At 38.8% G+C, this 17,771-nt stretch overlaps 1 protein-coding gene across 5 annotated transcripts; it reads left to right on the top strand.

The window, feature by feature from the left end:
- Positions 1-762: 762 nt before the first annotated feature.
- Positions 763-13,191, top strand: LOC137237166 (succinate--CoA ligase [ADP/GDP-forming] subunit alpha, mitochondrial-like). 5 transcript variants are annotated; one of them, XM_067760493.1, is made up of 5 exons: positions 763-1,225; positions 5,304-5,493; positions 5,566-5,796; positions 8,363-8,585; positions 12,695-13,191. In XM_067760493.1, the coding sequence occupies exons 1-3, from the start codon at positions 1,194-1,196 to the stop codon at positions 5,707-5,709; spliced, it is 366 nt and encodes a 121-aa protein (XP_067616594.1). In that variant the 5' UTR covers positions 763-1,193; the 3' UTR covers positions 5,710-5,796; positions 8,363-8,585; positions 12,695-13,191. The 5 variants fall into 5 exon arrangements, 1 of the variants encoding a protein (XP_067616594.1); XR_010948852.1 differs by lacking the exon at positions 763-1,225 and adding an exon at positions 4,025-5,023 and having other exon boundaries at positions 12,695-13,190; XR_010948854.1 differs by lacking the exon at positions 763-1,225 and adding an exon at positions 5,038-5,227 and having other exon boundaries at positions 5,570-5,796.
- Positions 13,192-17,771: the final 4,580 nt, after the last annotated feature.

The following is a 17,771-nucleotide window of genomic DNA, read 5'->3' on the forward strand; positions in this document are numbered from 1 at the left end:
AATACGACTACAACAAAAAAACGTCCAGGACAAGGGGACTTCGTTTCACCGTTGGCAGGGATGCACCTTAACGTTAAGCCAATCGTTTATCAAAAAAATTTCACCGTTTCCGTTGAAACACTTCGAAATATTATCGATAAAACGTAATACTTTATATTTTAATTGTGCTGGCAATGCTATAGCCATGGTGAAGCCGTAAGGTGGTAACAGCGAGCGGACATACACACACAAACTCCATCCCTACAAGACGGAGGTAACTAGTTCACCCACACATTCAAAGCTTTTTTCGCTCTCCACTAACACATCGACGTTTCTTGCTGTCATCGAAATGACAGCGTCATCTTAATACCGCAATTTAGGCCCTTATTATGAATGTCACCGTGAATGTTTGCGTCGCATTCACTCACATTCACCCAGAATTCGTATTATATAACTTCTTACGTATTCGGGTTCGTTCTCTTACGTAGTCAATACGTATTCACTGAGACTGTCAAGCCCAATACGTAGCCAGTATAGCCACTTATTAATTTTGTTATTTCGGAAAAGTTTGCAGTGCAATTTTTTCGGAATAACATCGTTTTAACGAGCTGGCAATATTACAGGGACACACCTGACAAATGTTACAAACAATTGTAAACAATGGAGAAAACTTCATCTATGGAGAAAACAGTGTAAAGCAATAAATCAATAGATTATTAATATTGTTTGGTAATATTTTTATGTGAAGTGTTTATTATTGTTATTATTGACTTGTTGTGAACTACATACAATAAATTTATAAAAGAAAACAAACATATGCCTGAGTGTATCACTTTAGCCTCCTTCAACCAAAGTTTGTTTCAGATTTCTTGTTCTAACTTCATTATAAAATTGCTTCAATGTTCCTTCAAATTGTATGTCGGGGTTGATTCTGGATAAGTAAGAATTTAACATGTAACAGGTATCCAGATTGAAGTTGAGCTAGAGTGACTCGCGTCTCCCTTCTGCTTTCCTTCTCTGCGAGTTTGGGTTATTTAACTTTAAGAACGGGGTTCGCAGGGCAGTTTCTGGCATAGAGGCCCAGGATCCGACATTGAATGTCATCAAAGGCATTTGCATCATGGACAATTATGGCAATCGCATTTTCGCCAAGTACTATGACAAAAACGTCCTTCTAACTGTATGTAGAAAAACGTTTGGTATTGGAAAATATTATGTTGGCATTTGATGAGATCTGTGATGGCGGGTAAGTGGGAGATATGTTTTGTAAGTTGTGAAATAGTTCAAGAGCTGACGTGGTTACATCATTTTTAATCAGACTAGATATTAGGCTAACTGAAAGTGTAACAGCTCTTTATAAAGGTTCTTTGTTATATTAAACTAATACTGTAACGTTTTTTTTTTTTTTGAGACTTTTATGGTGATGTATGGTAACACAAAAGACTCTTGAAAGCACAGGGGTAAGGTTGCAGTATATCTGATCTTTAAATTAAAAACTGCAACGAAATGCTTAGCATGTAGTTTCTGTTGGGTTTTAACTATGTGGACACTTCAGGCAAATAGGGCGTCACCACCGCGTAACTTCTAATTCTTCGATAATACAGTCTTGACAAATAGCTGCTAAAACCTCAACATTGTTTTAGCAATCAAAGATGTTCTTCTTTGCACTATCGAAAAAAACGAATACTTTGCATAGGCAAACGGGGCTGTGAACTGATGTCGTTGTTGTCGTAGCTGTGCTTCGCCCCATCCAATAGGTGAGACCGATCACAAATTTTCATCAATACCCTCTAACGGAAGTCCAAGGAAACTTGCTGTTTCAACAGGGGTGGATCATAATTAGAGGAGTGTTAGAGGATGCCACCGTGGTGTGATGGTAGCGTGCTCCGCCTATCACACCGTATGCCCTGGGTTCAACTCTCGGGCAAAGCAACATCAAAATTTTAGAAATAAGATTTTTCAATTAGAAGAAAATTTTTCTAAGCGGGGTCGTCCCTCGGTAGTGTCTGGCAAGCGCTCCGATTGTATTTCTGCCATGAAAAGCTCTCAGTGAAAACTCATCTGCCTTGCAGATGCCGTTCGGAGTCGGCATAAAACATGTAGGTCCCGTCCGGCCAATTTGTAGGGAAAAATCAAGAGGAGCACGACGGAAATTGGAAGAGAAGCTCGGCCTTAGATCTCTTCGGAGGTTATCGCGCCTTACATTTATTTTATTTTAGTTAGAGGACTTGGTTCCACAATACAGTTGAAGAGATGGTTGGTGTCATGTGGGGACACGTTACAAGATGGACATATGTTTTGTATGTCGGGGTTGATTCTGAATAGGTAATAGTTTAACCTGTTACAGATCGAAGTTGAGCTAGAGTGACTCGCGTTTCCCTGGGTAGTGTGCGTTCCTCTTCTGAAAGTTTTGGGTATTATTCTTTGAGTACTGGATTCACCGGGCAATTCCTGGCATAAAAGTCCGATGCCTGTTTGTGGAGTTCACTGAGGACCTACTTGTGTTTTTTGGCTTCATACGGCTGTGTTGTCAGGTGCTGTATTTCCTCATAATGCTTACGGAGATTACTCCTTAAGACCCTGGGCGGTGTTGGCTCATCAATCAGATGTCTGTTGGGATTCCCATGTTTCTGGGTATTCAACCGGAACTGTTTGGTTAGCATCTAATTTCTCTCCCTGATGGGGAGTATTCTCGCCTCATTGTGTAAATGGTGTTCTGGGGACATAAGAAGACAACCCGAGGAGGTTCTAAGGGCAGTAGTTTGGCAGGCCTGTAGCTTTTTACACTCGAGTAGTCTTTAGGCTTGGCGATCACATCGGGGAGGCGTAGCATGCTATCGGCTAGCTAATTGCTTTGTAAATGGTAATGAGCGTTTCTTTATCTTTACCCCAAGTGATGCCGGCAAGAGATTTGAGGATTTTATTACGGCTATGGATTTTAGGAATCGAACGTCACACGTAGGAATTTTGGGTGTAAGACAGACGGTAGCGTGACGTCACCGACGTGGATGTTCAATATGGTCGACATTTGGCGCATTCCTGTTATAAATAAAGTCGCCGATGATTTGGTCGGTGACAATGTCAGGGTTCGCGAAGCGAAAGAATTGGAGAGATCAGGAGATAGTTGTCAATTTTATTACCTATCTCATCGATGGGTGGCCCGGACCTGTAGCCATTATCGTGCAGTGAGGGGCTTCGATATATAGAAGTTAAACAGAAGCGAGGATAGGACACCACCCTGTGGTACCCCTTACCTAATTCCTCTGGGCTTAGATGTTGCGTACCTGAATTGTACCGATGCTTGTCGATTATTTGCGATACACTTTTGAGACTCGAAATAATTCACTACGTTGTTCGAGAATCAGCAGAATCACCGATTTATAAGAACATTTTAAAAAAAGTAGCACGGAGGTATAATTATTATAGTTATTAAAAAATCCGCAATAAAATTATTATTTTTTATTTTTCTATTACTCAGAATTAATTTTTGTTGTTGTAGCGATAAAGAAACTCCCCGAAGGTTTCAGGGAGTGTTATTGATGGTCCTTTACCGGATAAATATCCGGTATGTTCCGGTAACAAGCACCATTAAGGTACAAGCTCGACCATGTCGGGAACGATTTAATATGACCACATTGAACCTTCTAGGCCATACCAACATTTTTTCTGAGGGACTTTTATTACAAAAGGAATAACTGTTCTGGTTCCTGGCTATAATTTGTATAGGCTTCGCTTATATTTTTTTTATTCCTGTAAAATTTTTTGATGAAGTGTACATTGAACGAAGCTCTAAATAAAACCTTTATATCTATGGAAAATTTCAATCTTTTTTTCCCGAAATGCTAAGATTTTTACTCAAAAATTATAAAAAAAACGACAATGAAAAAACCAAGTGAATGAAGCAAACGCGACCCAGAAGCAAGTGAATATTTTGACAGTAAAAATGAGTGTTCGTGACACTTTGCGTCGCTATATAATACGAAAAAACGTAAGACAATCACCTACAGTCACCGATAGTCACTGAGAGTCACCGAAGTGAATGAATGCTCTTATATGATACGAATTTGGTTTCACCTGGGTGAAAGTGACACTTCGCGTCGCTTTGCGTTATACATAATAACGCCATTATTAATTATTCCGGGAAACATTTTAAAACGATGGAAAACTGTAATTGTGGTAACTAAACTAAAAAACTAAAAAAGTGCTTGTGCTAGGGGCTTTTAGGCATTGTTTACTATATAGTTTGGCAGCTTAAGTAGAGGTTATGTTGCGAATAGAGTGGAACGCAGTGGACTAGGCAGTCGAATGTCATATAATGAAGGAATGGTGTTCGGAGTTTTTTCAAAGTTAAAAAAAAAATTATAAAAGCTTTAATAATAAATAAAACTATTGATTTAATAACAACAAAAACGCCATATATATTCTGTGTACATAAATTTGTAAGGATTATCCCACTTTAAAATTTGAATTAAATAATCTAAAGTTTTTTTTGAAACTGAGTCGAGAACTGTGCGTGTGAATGTGCGAATTTTCATCGATCAGCTGTTGCGCTACTTGGTAAAATTTACAATGCTTTTAGTTGTGACGTGTGTTAGCTGTTTAGGCACTTCTAAATTAAGCCCCCATTACTGATACTTAGCATAGACTTGACTTGACTTGGCGTAAACTTGGCAACTTAGCCACGATTATACTCCACTTGGCGCATAAAATCTGGCATCATAATCAGCGTTGAAATTTATTTTTAAATAAATGTCAATTTGAATGACAAAATGAAATGGAAACAAACAAATGGCATCTCAAAATGTAAACGTCACTTAGAACTTACATAGAAAATCAAAATTCAACAGACTTCTAAGTCAAGTTAACTTTTGAGTAATCAGTAACATGCAATGTTCATTTAACAGAACTGTAAGTGACAGTTCGCAAGCCAAGTCAAGTCTATGCTAAGTATCAGTAATGGAGCCTTTAACCTGGCGCACTAACTAGAGGCAGCCAAGTCCTCTTGCCACCAATTGGAATTGGAAGATTCCCAAAACCAAAAAAGGTAACGTTTTCAAGACAGTGCACAACCTAAACAAATGTGGTATCAAAAGACGCGCATCGAGATCCGTTTTTAGAATCTGAAAGTTGTATAGAATCCACGGGATGGCCTAGAACGTTTCAGGTGGTCATAATAAATCGCTCCCGGGGAGTGTCCTTATCGCTACAACCAAAGCAACATTATTTACTCTCTGCTTTTCATTCATACGTATGTGTATTTTTAAATAATACAAAAAATGTTATATTTTTCTAATATATATCATCTCTGCCGGGGTGCGATTCAGCTCAGGATATGCCAAAACAACAAGAAACCTACAATTAAATGCAGATTCACGTGTAATTTGCCAAGGATTTACTGGTAAACAAGGTACTTTCCACAACCAACATGCTTTGGAATACGGTACAAAATTGGTTGGATGTATTTTCCCAAAAAAGGGTGGAACTACGCATCTTGGTTTGCCAGTATTTGCTTCGGTAATTTATATTGATTTGTATTGATTAAAAATTGCAATAGTAGATAATGTAATGTGAATTAAAATTGAATAGGTAGCCGAAGCAAAAAATGCAACTGATCCGCATGCAACTGTTGTTTATGTGCCGCTACCGGGAGCTGCTGCTACTATCGTAGCAGTATTACAAGCACGACATTTCTTTGATTTGTTGCATAATCGAAATTGTGCCCTAACATGATATGGTTCGCGTTAAGCACGCTATGTTAAAGCAAAATAAATCTCGTCTAGTCAGGCCCGATTGTCCAGGATCATCGCACCAGAAAGAGTAAGTAAATTGCCTACCATATTAAATATATAAACAACATGTATTTTGTTAGTGATAATTTGTCATGCTTTTGTTGATAATCAACTGAAGAAGGCAAATACCAAAGAGTTCGAAGTTCATGTAAATACCAATTGATTTCTTTAAATAGCGTTTGGAGAACAAAACCCATATGTATGTATGCATACAACTGCATAGAAAAGGAGGGATTAATTAATTATGATCAGTAGATTTATAGGATTTTTATTATTTTCCCTGCGTCGCCGTTGCCATTACATTGCGTTAAGAGAGGACATCAACACCTTACCCACAACCAGTTAAAATTTTAGTAAATTTTGCTCTTTTCATTACTGATTCAAAACGTGGGAAGTTATATATGTAGCATTCCATGGAGAATGGTAAATTTTAGCAGACTTTCGCATTGCGGTCATTATTAATATTCAATCCCTAGAAGGTTCAATGTAGTCATATCAATAGGTCCGGAGATGGTCGGGTTAGTACCATAATGGTGCTTGTTACCGGAACGTAGATAGATAATTTATTGAGGATTGCACAGTGACTTGCATATCTCCTTCACAGCACCTCATCGTAGCCGACTTCCTTGATGAACCCTAGCAGAGTTCTTGGCTTGAGGGATTAAATGTGGGAATGCACTGGCCATGGTGAGCCCATAAACTTAGCCCTACGTTTTGAGATTGCTCTGCTCTGCTCGTCTGCTGATCGATCACAAAATCGGCATGTGTTATTCGATAGTATGCCCACTTTCTGCATACGGCTGCTCAGTCTATAATGCCCTGTAAGAATAGCTCTTGGGATTCTTCGGTTATCTTTCGATAGGTCTATTATTTCCCTGTAGCGACTTGTGCTATAACTTCCTAGCAGTAACTCAGATTGTCTCAAACCTGGCGTATTGCTCCAGTGTTCTTCTCTCTTCCCCCCCCCCCCACCCCCCCCCCCCCCCCCCTTCTAATAAATGCCCCTGTGAGCCAACTGACAGGAACGGCTCGGGATCGATGGGTCATGCAGTTCCTGCCTCTCTTTCCGGGTTGTCCGCCTGCTCTTGTTGTAGCAGTGCTTCGCCCCATCCAATAGGTGCGACAGATCACAAATTGTCAACAATGTCCTCTAACGGGAGTCCAAGGAAACAGAAAGTTTCAACAGGGGTGGACCATAATGAGAGGAGTGCTAGAGGCGTTGATTCCACAATACAGCTAAAGAAATGGTTGGTGTCATGTGGGGACACATTATAAGCAGGACATATGTTTTGTATGTCGGGGTTGATTCTGGATAGGTAAGAGTTTAACCTGTTACAGTATCCTGATCGAAGTTGGACTAGAGTGACTCCCGTTTCCTTAGGGAGACTGCGTTCCTACTCTGCTAGTTTTTTTCTTTGAGTACAGGATTCACCGGGCAATTCCTGGCATAGAGGTCCGACGCCTGTTTGTGGAGTTCACTCAGGACCTGCTTGTGTTTTTCAGCTTCATACGGCTGTGTTCTCAGGTGCCGTATTTTCTCATTATGTAATGAGGGCGTGAACAACAAGAAGCCACAAAAGATTTGTAAAAGTTACGAGGACGTCGGGTTTTGGGATCAAGCCCAGAGCAACCTGTCCGATGCAACCATCCCTTGCACATGACACACTGACAAGAGTATGACGGTCCTAAAAAGATTCTTTTCCGGCAAACGCAGCAAAACCATTTCTCATGACCGGGGTCAGGAGGACACGGATTGGGTTCGATACCTTCCCGGAGGAGGAGTATGGCACAGACCTGCTCCATGGATCTGCTGGGAGGATGATAATTTATGGGAGAGACGCAACAAACTAAACACTAGAGTCCGCCTGCTCATTACCCTGTACTCCCCTATGGCCTGGGACCCAGTGCAACAGTACTACGTGGTGCACCCAAGGACCAGTGCTGACTTTATTTCGAACGCCACAATTGCCTTTAGTGGGGCCTGACTGTCTGTCTGACTATGGCAATTGTTTCATTGGAGTATCAGCGCTGAAGGTTCAGCTTAGCACACCAACATATGGCGAATACTTCCGCTTGAAAGCTGTTATGGATTACATCAAAAATAATTTTTGCCACATCAACTAAATGATTTTTGGCTAAGAGCTGACAATAAAATTAACACAATATTTACTATTTGTTTTATTTTATTGTAACGTAGAAATAAAATTCTCTTTTAACAGCCACATATTATTTCAAATAATCTTTTCTAGTGTAGCGTCATGTAGTGCCAGCCAACTAAAAACTAAAATAGCTGGCATCACCCCCACATGCAACCATGCATGTATGCACTTGGCGTTACTGGGTGAAAGAGTCGAATGACGGAGAGAATTCTGATTGGCTGAATCTTCCGTTACTCGACTCTATCACGCCACTGCATCATGCGATTTTACCGCTATGCACTTTTGGCACATGTGGGGGTGATGCCAGCTATTTTAGTTTTTAGTTTTATTTTTAGTTGGCTGGCACTAAATGACGCTACACTAGTTATTTGGTAACATTTTCATACATTTCTGATAAATTTAATGATGATTATAAATTTTAATTATTCAATATAGCATGTTCGGATATCAATGAGTGGCTTTACTTGCTTTTTTCGCTGCAAAATTTTTTATAATAATATCAAAATTTAACTGTCTTGCCAAAACGGATGCAACACAGAGCGTGGCAAGTCCTAAAACTCGCTCTTTATATGAACACGATCTATGAAAGTCTTTCATTCTTGAAAGGACGCTGAAGGAACGTTCTGCACTAGATACAGTGACAGATAAAGTGCAAAAGGTACGTAAACCAATACAAAAGTTGGGGAAAAATTGTATACATATTTTGAAAATAGACGGCATTTAGCAATTCCAATGGTGACAGACCTTTATCAAAATTTGCTTCGTAAATGTGTTTCAAGTGAACTATTGCACATTCTAAGCTTTGAGAAATATCCGACTTGTATTTTTCGACAAATTTTGCTGCGCTCGCCCGAACCGTAGTTTCATCCATGTCTTAAATTGCCACAAAAAGGAAAACTTTTCGTTCAAATTTCTCATAGCTGCAAATCGTTCAGTAATGCCAGTGATTACCGAATCAACGATCACCAAGAATGTATTGTTTTTGAAATCAGACTCTGAATCATCCGTAATCATCTCATTTAAATTATCTTCGGAACGCCTTTTGGGTTTTCTCTTTCGAATGTCCGGAAACTTTGGCGAGATGTTCAATTGAATAGCAACTGTTTTGCATTCGTTTAAAATAGTTTCCCATTGGTTCCTGATCAACTTCAAATCAGCTAATAAGGCATCTAGATGTCGGACCTCAACATCTGTGGTGGCGTCTCTCGCTTGGAGGACCACGCTTCTTTCATTAATGGTAGGGTTTTGAACCAAATTGAGGACAGCAAGATACATTCGAACTTGTTGATGTACTTGAGAATGCCGGTAACATCGCCGTATGCTTGCGCAGTCAAATTTGGCTTTTGGCTGAAAGACTATGAAGAGAGCTAGGTACATTTTTTTTGAGGATGTCACATCGTTGTGGAGTGCTGCCGAAGAAAATAATTGCAGCCGTACAACATTCTGCAGCATCAACACCACATAAATTGATAGCGTTTTCTTTTCTGAAATAAATTGTTGCCTAAGTAAATGGTAATACTCTACCCCATCGGGTTACGGGGTCAGAATATACCCGCGGTAGGTATGCCTGTCGTATGCGTAAGAGGGGACCAAAATATCAGATTCCAGGAGCTGTGTAGCGCAACCCTGCAGGTTGCCAGCGCAATATATAGCTTCCCCAAAACTAATTGTCAACCTCACCTATCCGCGGCGAATCCTGTTTCACTAACAGACGAGGCTCTGGCGACCCCAAGCTCCTCATGTAACTTGGGATGGGGAGGGAGGGGATGGCCTGAAAGTTTAATGTGGTCACATAAATCGTTCCCGAGATGGTCGGGCTAGCACCTTAATGGTGCTGTGGTACCGGATCTGTATCCGGCAAAGAACCATCACATCGATAATACTCCTCAAAGCCTTTGGGGAGCAACCTTATCGCTACAACAACAACAACAATAGAGTTACTCCTACCCCAGAAAATGGTCAACATTTATAGTGCATACAAAGAACATTTCAACTCACCAAATTCACTCATATTAACAGAGTATATGTAGAACTTAAGAGCGAATTGAGAGTTTCACAAAGTTGCACTGCCACACCGCCATTTTATACAGGGTAAAAGTGTAACGCTTTTGCGTAGCGAGCAGGCAAGAATTTTCACAAAAGAACGAAATACCCCGTAAAGGCGTTGCCTGTTTTTTAGAATAGAACAACAACGCTTGCGTAACACTTTATCCAGAAAATAAAACGCTATCATAGCTGCGGGTTGCACAAGGCGAGTAATCAGCATTCGAGTTTTTGTCGAGAATGTGACGTAGTGCTCCGTTGGCGCCGTTGTCGTACCCTTGTGCACGACAATCTTCAATCATGTATGGCAAAATTAGATCAGCGATTTTCTGAGCAGTTTTTTGGTTACAATTCACGAAAGCCAAAATCTGTTCTGGAATTGTAAATTTGTTGCTTTCGAATTGAAATGGAGTGAGCGCAAAATGAACGTAGTCAACGTGACTAGCATCAAGGATAGCATCAACGATAATAGCAAAATACTTAGCTTTCTTGCCTTGATCTAATATAGTTTCCCTCACATGCTTTGCACAAATTTCTATAAACTCATTCTGAATGTCTGAGGAAAGATAGTGAACTTGTAAACGTTTGTGCTGCTATTGTGAAATCCTAACTTTCTCCAAATGATCTCTAAGTATCGGATCATAATGGCTTATGAGATCTTACATGCCCAAAAAATGTCCATCCTTTCGCTTTTTGAAAAAAAAAAATAGTGTCCAAAATTCTATATAAAATTTCTTTCCACTTTTGAGTTTCAGTGATTAGCTGTTCATTGATAAGTGTATCAGTTGTAGCCTCCTTTCGAATTAGGTTTTGTAAAGATCGCCATTGAATATAACATTTAATGCGATCTTCAGTATTTTCGTGTGATGGCAGTTTAGCGTATAGCTTCTTCCATACCTGGAATTTCGAATATTCGCCAGGACAACAAATTTACGATTTAAAGTATTGGTGCTTAACAGACGACATGGTAGGAAATAAAAAGCATTGCTACTGGCACTCCACACCAACCAGTGACGCTCCACTTTCTCTCCATTTGGCAAGATTCTGTTTAACAACGAGGTAGCAAATGCCTCGTCATGACAATCACGTGGAAAAATAACAGGGCACTTTTGATGACCTCGACGAATTATTTCGTTAACTTCTTCAGATCGCAATAACTCATTATTCACGGTATCGATATCGAAGTCGTTTAAATAATCTAGACTTTGATACAGAGTTGGTGGTATTGTTGGAAGGCTTTTCGAAGATGAACCTTCATCAGTGTTACCACGAAAACTTTACGATTTCGGATTCATGTAAACATATATTTTTGTTTGATGTTTTTATTGTCTCCTCACTGTTCGAGGGACCAGGTAAAAAATCATTATCAATATTCGTTGCTTTTGAAATTCGGCTTAAAATTTCCACATGGAACAACTAAAGACTCTCCTGAATTAAAAAAAATGTCTTAGTACCTCTAAATCGCAGGCCCCCCCGAGAAATACCGGGCCCCCTGAGAAATATCGTGCCCTGCGCTTGCCAGGCTAAGGCTCCAGCTATTAGGAGTGATAAAGCTGTCAGATCTAGAAGCACCAAGTGGCTTAAGTCCTAGGAAGCTTCTAGTATTTGTCAAGAGGACGGAGTTTTTTTATAACATAGGTCCTGGTTCTTGATAGGGTTTTCAGCTTGGTCGTTAAAACAAACTTCTGGTAACACCACGGACTCATTCAGTCTATGTGAGATCCTCATGAACCGGCCACTTCAACGTAACCTATATTTTGTGTTTTGGTTTTTACTTTAGAATCTACCGGTTAAGTAATCGATGTCAGTTAACTAAGCGCCTTCAAATGTAGATCCATAAGGAACATGAGGTCGCCAGAGCCTCGGCTGTTAAAGAAACAGGATTCGCCACGGGTAGGTGACGTTGACAATTGGGTTGGAGAGGCTATATATTGCGCTGGCAACCCATTGAAAGGATTGCGCTACAAAACCCCTTGAATCAATTTGGTATTTTAGTCGCGTCTTACGACAGGCATAGCTCCAGCGGGTTAGTGGGCTTAGAGTACCACTAACCCGCTGGAGCCATGAGAAGAGTGAGTGCACTTTGGGTGTCGCAAGGCAAGTTCCGTCGTGCCTGGTGTTGTTGGGTGAGCGGCCAGGCAAGGCAGCAGGGTACACATGAACCATTCAGGAGGATACCCTCGCTGAGCCCAGAAAATCTGGGAAAATTAGATGTACTGCTCAGATCCAGCAAAAGAGTATGTTCTGTACTGGCATATGATAAACTTGCAGACAACCAAACGTTTACTTTCCTGTCCAAAAGGGAATTGGTGCTCGGCACTGCTGCTAAAGAAGAATAGACGTAGTCATATCAATTCGTTCCCGGGTTACTCGGGGAAAGCAGTTTTAGCAGTACTTTGCCCGTTTAAATTTGCACATCCATTCAAAGAACTTCGCATAATGGATTAAACAGTCATCTGCATTTATTCGTTTTTGTTTTTGTAGCACGCCTAATTTACTATCTATTACCCCAACATCTATCAATTATCCCTTGTTATAATCTTCGGGTACCCCCGCTACCGGAAGATGCCTTGGCATGGTGGAGGTTCACTTGAATTTACTTTACAGGTCCTGATTCTGGTTATCTGAAATCCCCTTGAGTATCTTGCATTTATTAAGCACTTCCGGTTTTTTTTAAAAACTTATTATCTATCCTTAATGATATTCGTTTCTTTTTCATTCTAGGTAATTCGATTTGACGATGTGGGCATAGCGAATTCCAGCTGTGGCTGTAAGAAGAACGTACATTTGCTCAAACTACAAGAAAACTGCGACAACTGTCCCTCGGCCTTTTTATTATCACATATAAGGCCCTACCACGCATATTATGGGAAAGGGTCAAGTTCAAAGGCTCAACACACCTGCAAATCGACTTTGATAGCACGAAATGGGGCTGCATATATTCCGGTATTATATCTACAAAACTCATATCTATGCAAACTGATACTAACAACACCACCCGCGCAGGAAAAATTGAGCACCATCAGTGTGAGCTTCGAAACTCAAAATGGTTTCAGAAAGGCCACGAGTACGAATGAGTTTATGTCTTTACATATGTAGTTTGTACATATAAATATGCACATATGTAAGGTTTACTAGAAAATTAAGGAAATTATTTGTAAAAACCATTGTATACATAATTTATTCATAATTAAATATTATTTAAACAAAAGGGACGCGTTTCATTCATATAAAAAGCGAATTGACAGAAGGTAACCGGTACGGGTAACCGATAGGCCAGTTACCCGTTTTGTTGTTGTTGCATATGTTTTGGTTAGCGATAACGAAAACATACCTAATGAAGTAACTTAAAACTGTAAATAACATCGAGCGAGAAGGGATGTCGAAAACACAATAGGTAAGAGCGAGAAAGCGAGTCACACGTACACAATTTTGAGAGAGCGCATGCGTTAAGCTGGAGTCATTGGTGCCGTATGTCGTATCGCTGTATCCGTATCCCTAAAGTAATCAGCTGTTTATCGTTACGACGGTAAACCAAAACCCAATTGGTTGGCTACGATACGGTTACGACTTTAGCGGCACCAATAATCGATTGCATTGATTCTCATAAGGTTGGTCGAATCAGCTGTTATAAGGTTACCGATACGATTACCGATAAAGCACCAATGTCTCCAGCTTTACCTTTTTCACGACAGCAATGTAAAAGTCATTAAGACGATAATTGGTGACCAAGTTATTGGTAACGATTAAGTAATAGATTAGGTAACGGGTACCTGTCTTGTAGGGATGTAATTTGTTTGTGTAATTCGTTAGTGGTAATGTCAAAAATACCTGAGAAATGTTCGTACTGTCAAAATTCATGAGAAAAGTTGCAATCAGCTTGGCTAATGCTTTCACCATTGTACAGGGCTTTCACCTTTAATGACTCTGCCATCAATCAGCTTTTCCAGCATAGTTTGAAATTAATAATCAACATAAACGATTTGATTTCGTTTTGATATGGCAGAAAACGAAACAAAATCATTTCGTTAATTTGACGTTCTTAACGTTAATAAACGAAACGAAATGACTTTGCTTCGTTTATTAACGTTAATTATCGTAACGAAATGATATCGGTTCGTTGGATAAGCATGCCTGACCGTTGGCAACATCGTGGTTAATGGTTGGCACACAATCGTTGGCAATAGTGACGTTTTCGAATAATACACCAAATTCAATCTCGCGACCCATGATTCAATTACTAGAGGTTTGTTCTTCAATGACGGCAGAGCTTTGACACTCCCAAATTGAAAAATCTGGACGAGTTGCTTTTACGAAGTAAGGAAACCGGGTAATAATTAAATCCCCTTTAACGAAAATTGTAGTAGAAAAGTACCTTTAGTAGTTACTACTAAGTAGTATATTAGTAGTGATAATAAATTTGTAAATGCCAATAGGTTTTGGAGGAAAAAATTAATTTTCTACTAAATATTTCGTGAATTGAAGAAAAGCTATGTCGGTTTAGAATTTTATTCAAAAATACAATATATCAAAATTTGTTTCGAAAACTCCCTATATGAGCACAAGTTCAATGCATTTTGACATAAGAGGTAGTTAATGAAAAGCATTCTGAGGCGTTCTTCAATCTATTCTAATAAAGGGCGTTTTTGTGACAAATCATGAAATGGGAAGTTTTTGAAAAATATTTTGAGATAGGACGATATTGAAAAGGCATCCGACATGGTCTAACAAAAAAAAAATAAAAGAATATGGCTTATTGTCTTAGAACTTCATATTCCGGTCTTGACTATGACAGAAGAATTCAGATTTTATGCGGTCCTGCAACACAAGGAGTATTCACCTTTTTATTCTGAAATTTCGGAAAGCTCCTTTACGTCAAGTATTCATGGAAGTGTTCCGGATAAACCGTTAATTTAGAATACTCGGAACACGTTCGTTTGATACTACCTCACAAGGTCCGAATATACATAATATTCAAAATATAAACCGATTCCCCAAATTCTTAAATGGAGACGAATGTTTCGAACATACGAAATGAATAAGTTAACGTGCTCAATGAGTACATTTCGTTATGGCATCTTCATTATTTACTAGTGCCATTTTTACGTGAATCGATTTACTAGTCGAGTTTTTGATGTTGAACGATGAATTTTGAGGTGTTTTAGGATTCGTTTGTTCACAGGTTTATGGAAGTGCGCGATTCTTTGGTGTCCGTACTTTTCATAAAACCCATGTTCAGCCACACTAATAGATCATGGCATAGTTAATAAATTCATCATACAATTAAAATAAATGTTCTAAGGAATTATGCAATTTAGTACTTATCGGGTATTTGTAAACTGATTGCTTCCTATTTCTACTACTAAAATTTTTCGAAAAATCGCAAAGAAACAACACAGTTAACGGATGTCAATTCGATTTGGGAGCAAAATGGCTGCAATTGTCAAAAAATTTGTCTGTCGAGCAAACCTCTCGTGATTGAATCATGCTCGCGACCTACCATTTTTTAAAAGAACTTGCAACATATAAATTATTTTTACTATATTAATTAAACTACTGATTTTGATGTTGCGTATTTGCCATGGCGTAGCAAATGCATACCCGAGTAATTTTTTGGCGTTTTGTGTGAAATAACTACATTGTTTTATTTACTTTTGTTAATTCCATTGCCATATTAATTTATGCAAAATTTAAATATTCACAACTCCTGACTAAAATTATTTTATTTCAATGTAAAATAATTTATCAAATTGTTGTATTAGGAAAATATTTATATATATAAATAAATATTTAAACGATATTTAAAATCACGAGACAAGCTTTATCAATTGGAAAATCAATTGTCTGAGCGGGGTCGATCTCGGCAGCAGTTTGGCAAATACTCCGAGGCACTGCTGCCGTGAAAATGTTCTCAGCAAAAAATCATCTGCTTTCAGATGCTATTCCCAGTCGGCATAAAATATGAGCAGTAATAATTCTGTAGCCATAAGCAGTAGTTGGTTAAGCTAAGCTTAAACTAAGTTGGCTTAAACTCTAGTCAAATTTAAACTCCTGTTAAACTACTGAGCAGTTTTTCAGTCACAGTTTAAGGCCGCTTTTGAAGTATGTTTTTTTACGGCAACATTGGTTTTTATTATCTAGATAATTTGTAGATACGACAATAGCTGGATTTTGTTTACCTAACAAACATTTAAAAGATATTAAGGTGAAGAGGGAGCATTGTAGGGTCGTTCATTCGCCACAAAGTGGGACGGCTACGATAGGAATTCACCACACAATTTACCCCTAGTTCGTTTTCACCATCTGGATTAAAAAAATCAAGAGCCTGGGCATTCGCACAATTTTAGTGATGTAAATTGCATGGCGCCAGCGCCAATGCCGATGCCAGCTCAATGGTAGCTCATTGACGCAATGACTCCAAGCAAATTTTGACGCTGCTCAAGCATATATGACACTACTTTATTTTTGCTTGGATTAAAAAAATAAATAAATGTAAGGCGCGATAACAACCGAAGAGATCTAAGGCCGAGCTTCTCTTCCAATTTGCATCGTGCTCCTCTTGATTTTCCCTACAAATTGAGTTTTCACTGAGAGCTTTTCATGGTAGAAATACACCCGGAGCGCTTGCCAAACACTGCCGAGGGACGACCCCGCTTAGAAAAATTTTCTTCTAATTGAAAACCTTATTTCTAAAATGTTGCTTTGCCCGGGGTTTGAACCCAGGGCATCCGGTGAGGTAGGCGGAGCACGCTACCATCACACCACGGTGGCCGCCGCTTGGATTCCAAGCTAAAAAAAACTGACGAAACTTTATCGGAACTTCAAAACACAACAACAATTTCTATCATGAAAAAGCGAGACCACTATTCCCCAAAAATTAGTGAGTTTGACATGTTTTTGTTTATGTTTTACATTCTATTTTTACATCAACACTTTTAGCAATAAAAACAATGCAAATAACACGCGAAAATTATTTCGGTCTCTAATGGTTCTCGTTTTTCACAAGAAAGTTGATTTTAATTGTGTTTTTATTTTCAAACTAAAAACAAAATTTTCATGTGCCAGAAAAAAATAATAAAAAGCGGCCGAATGTCAAAGAGCCTATCGAAATACAAACTGGCTCGTTTGTTTTTAATGAACTAGAATGTATTCTCCTTGTATTTCGTTAGTTTTCTGAAATATAGTTTACACACTTACACCAGTCCTGAAGCCGTATTAGGAGGGAGTGTGACAAAAAATTGAAGATAAAATACACGAAAATAAAGTAGTGTCATATACATTGTTTACTATATAGTTTGGCAGCTTAAATAGAGGTTATGTTGCGAATAGAGTGGAAGGCAGTGGACTAGGCAGTCGAATGTCATATAATGAAGGAATGGTGTTCGGAGTTTTTTCAAAGTTAAAAAAAAAAATGATAAAAGCTTAAATATAAATAAAACTATTGTTTTAATAACAACAAAAAAGCCTTATATATTCTGTATACATAAATTCGTAAGGATTATCTCACTTTAAAATTTGAGTTAAATAATCTAAAGTTTTTTTTGAAACTGAGTCGAGAACTGTGCGTGTGAATGTGCGAATTTTCACCGATCAGCTGTTAGTTGCGCTACTTGGTAACATTTACAATGGTCATATAGCTATCAGTAGTAGTAGCATTGTAAATTTTACCAAGTAGCGCAACTAACAGCTGATCGGTGAAAATTCGCACATTCACACGGACAGTTCTCGACTCAGTTTCAAAACAAAACTTTAGATTATTTAATTAAAATTTTAAAGAGAGATAATCCTTACAAATTTATGT

Source organism: Eurosta solidaginis, chromosome 1 (assembly GCF_040869045.1).
Source record: "Eurosta solidaginis isolate ZX-2024a chromosome 1, ASM4086904v1, whole genome shotgun sequence".
Taxonomy (NCBI): domain Eukaryota; kingdom Metazoa; phylum Arthropoda; class Insecta; order Diptera; family Tephritidae; genus Eurosta; species Eurosta solidaginis.

Excerpts from the sequence above, each read along its gene's own strand:
- LOC137237166 (XM_067760493.1), top strand. The coding sequence starts at position 1,194 with ATGTTGGCATTTGATGAGATCTGTGATGGCGG. Across the intron at positions 1,226-5,303 it reads GATGAGATCTGTGATGGCGG|CTCAGGATATGCCAAAACAA; the intron begins GTAAGTGGGAGA and ends GGTGCGATTCAG. Across the intron at positions 5,494-5,565 it reads GTTTGCCAGTATTTGCTTCG|GTAGCCGAAGCAAAAAATGC; the intron begins GTAATTTATATT and ends AAAATTGAATAG.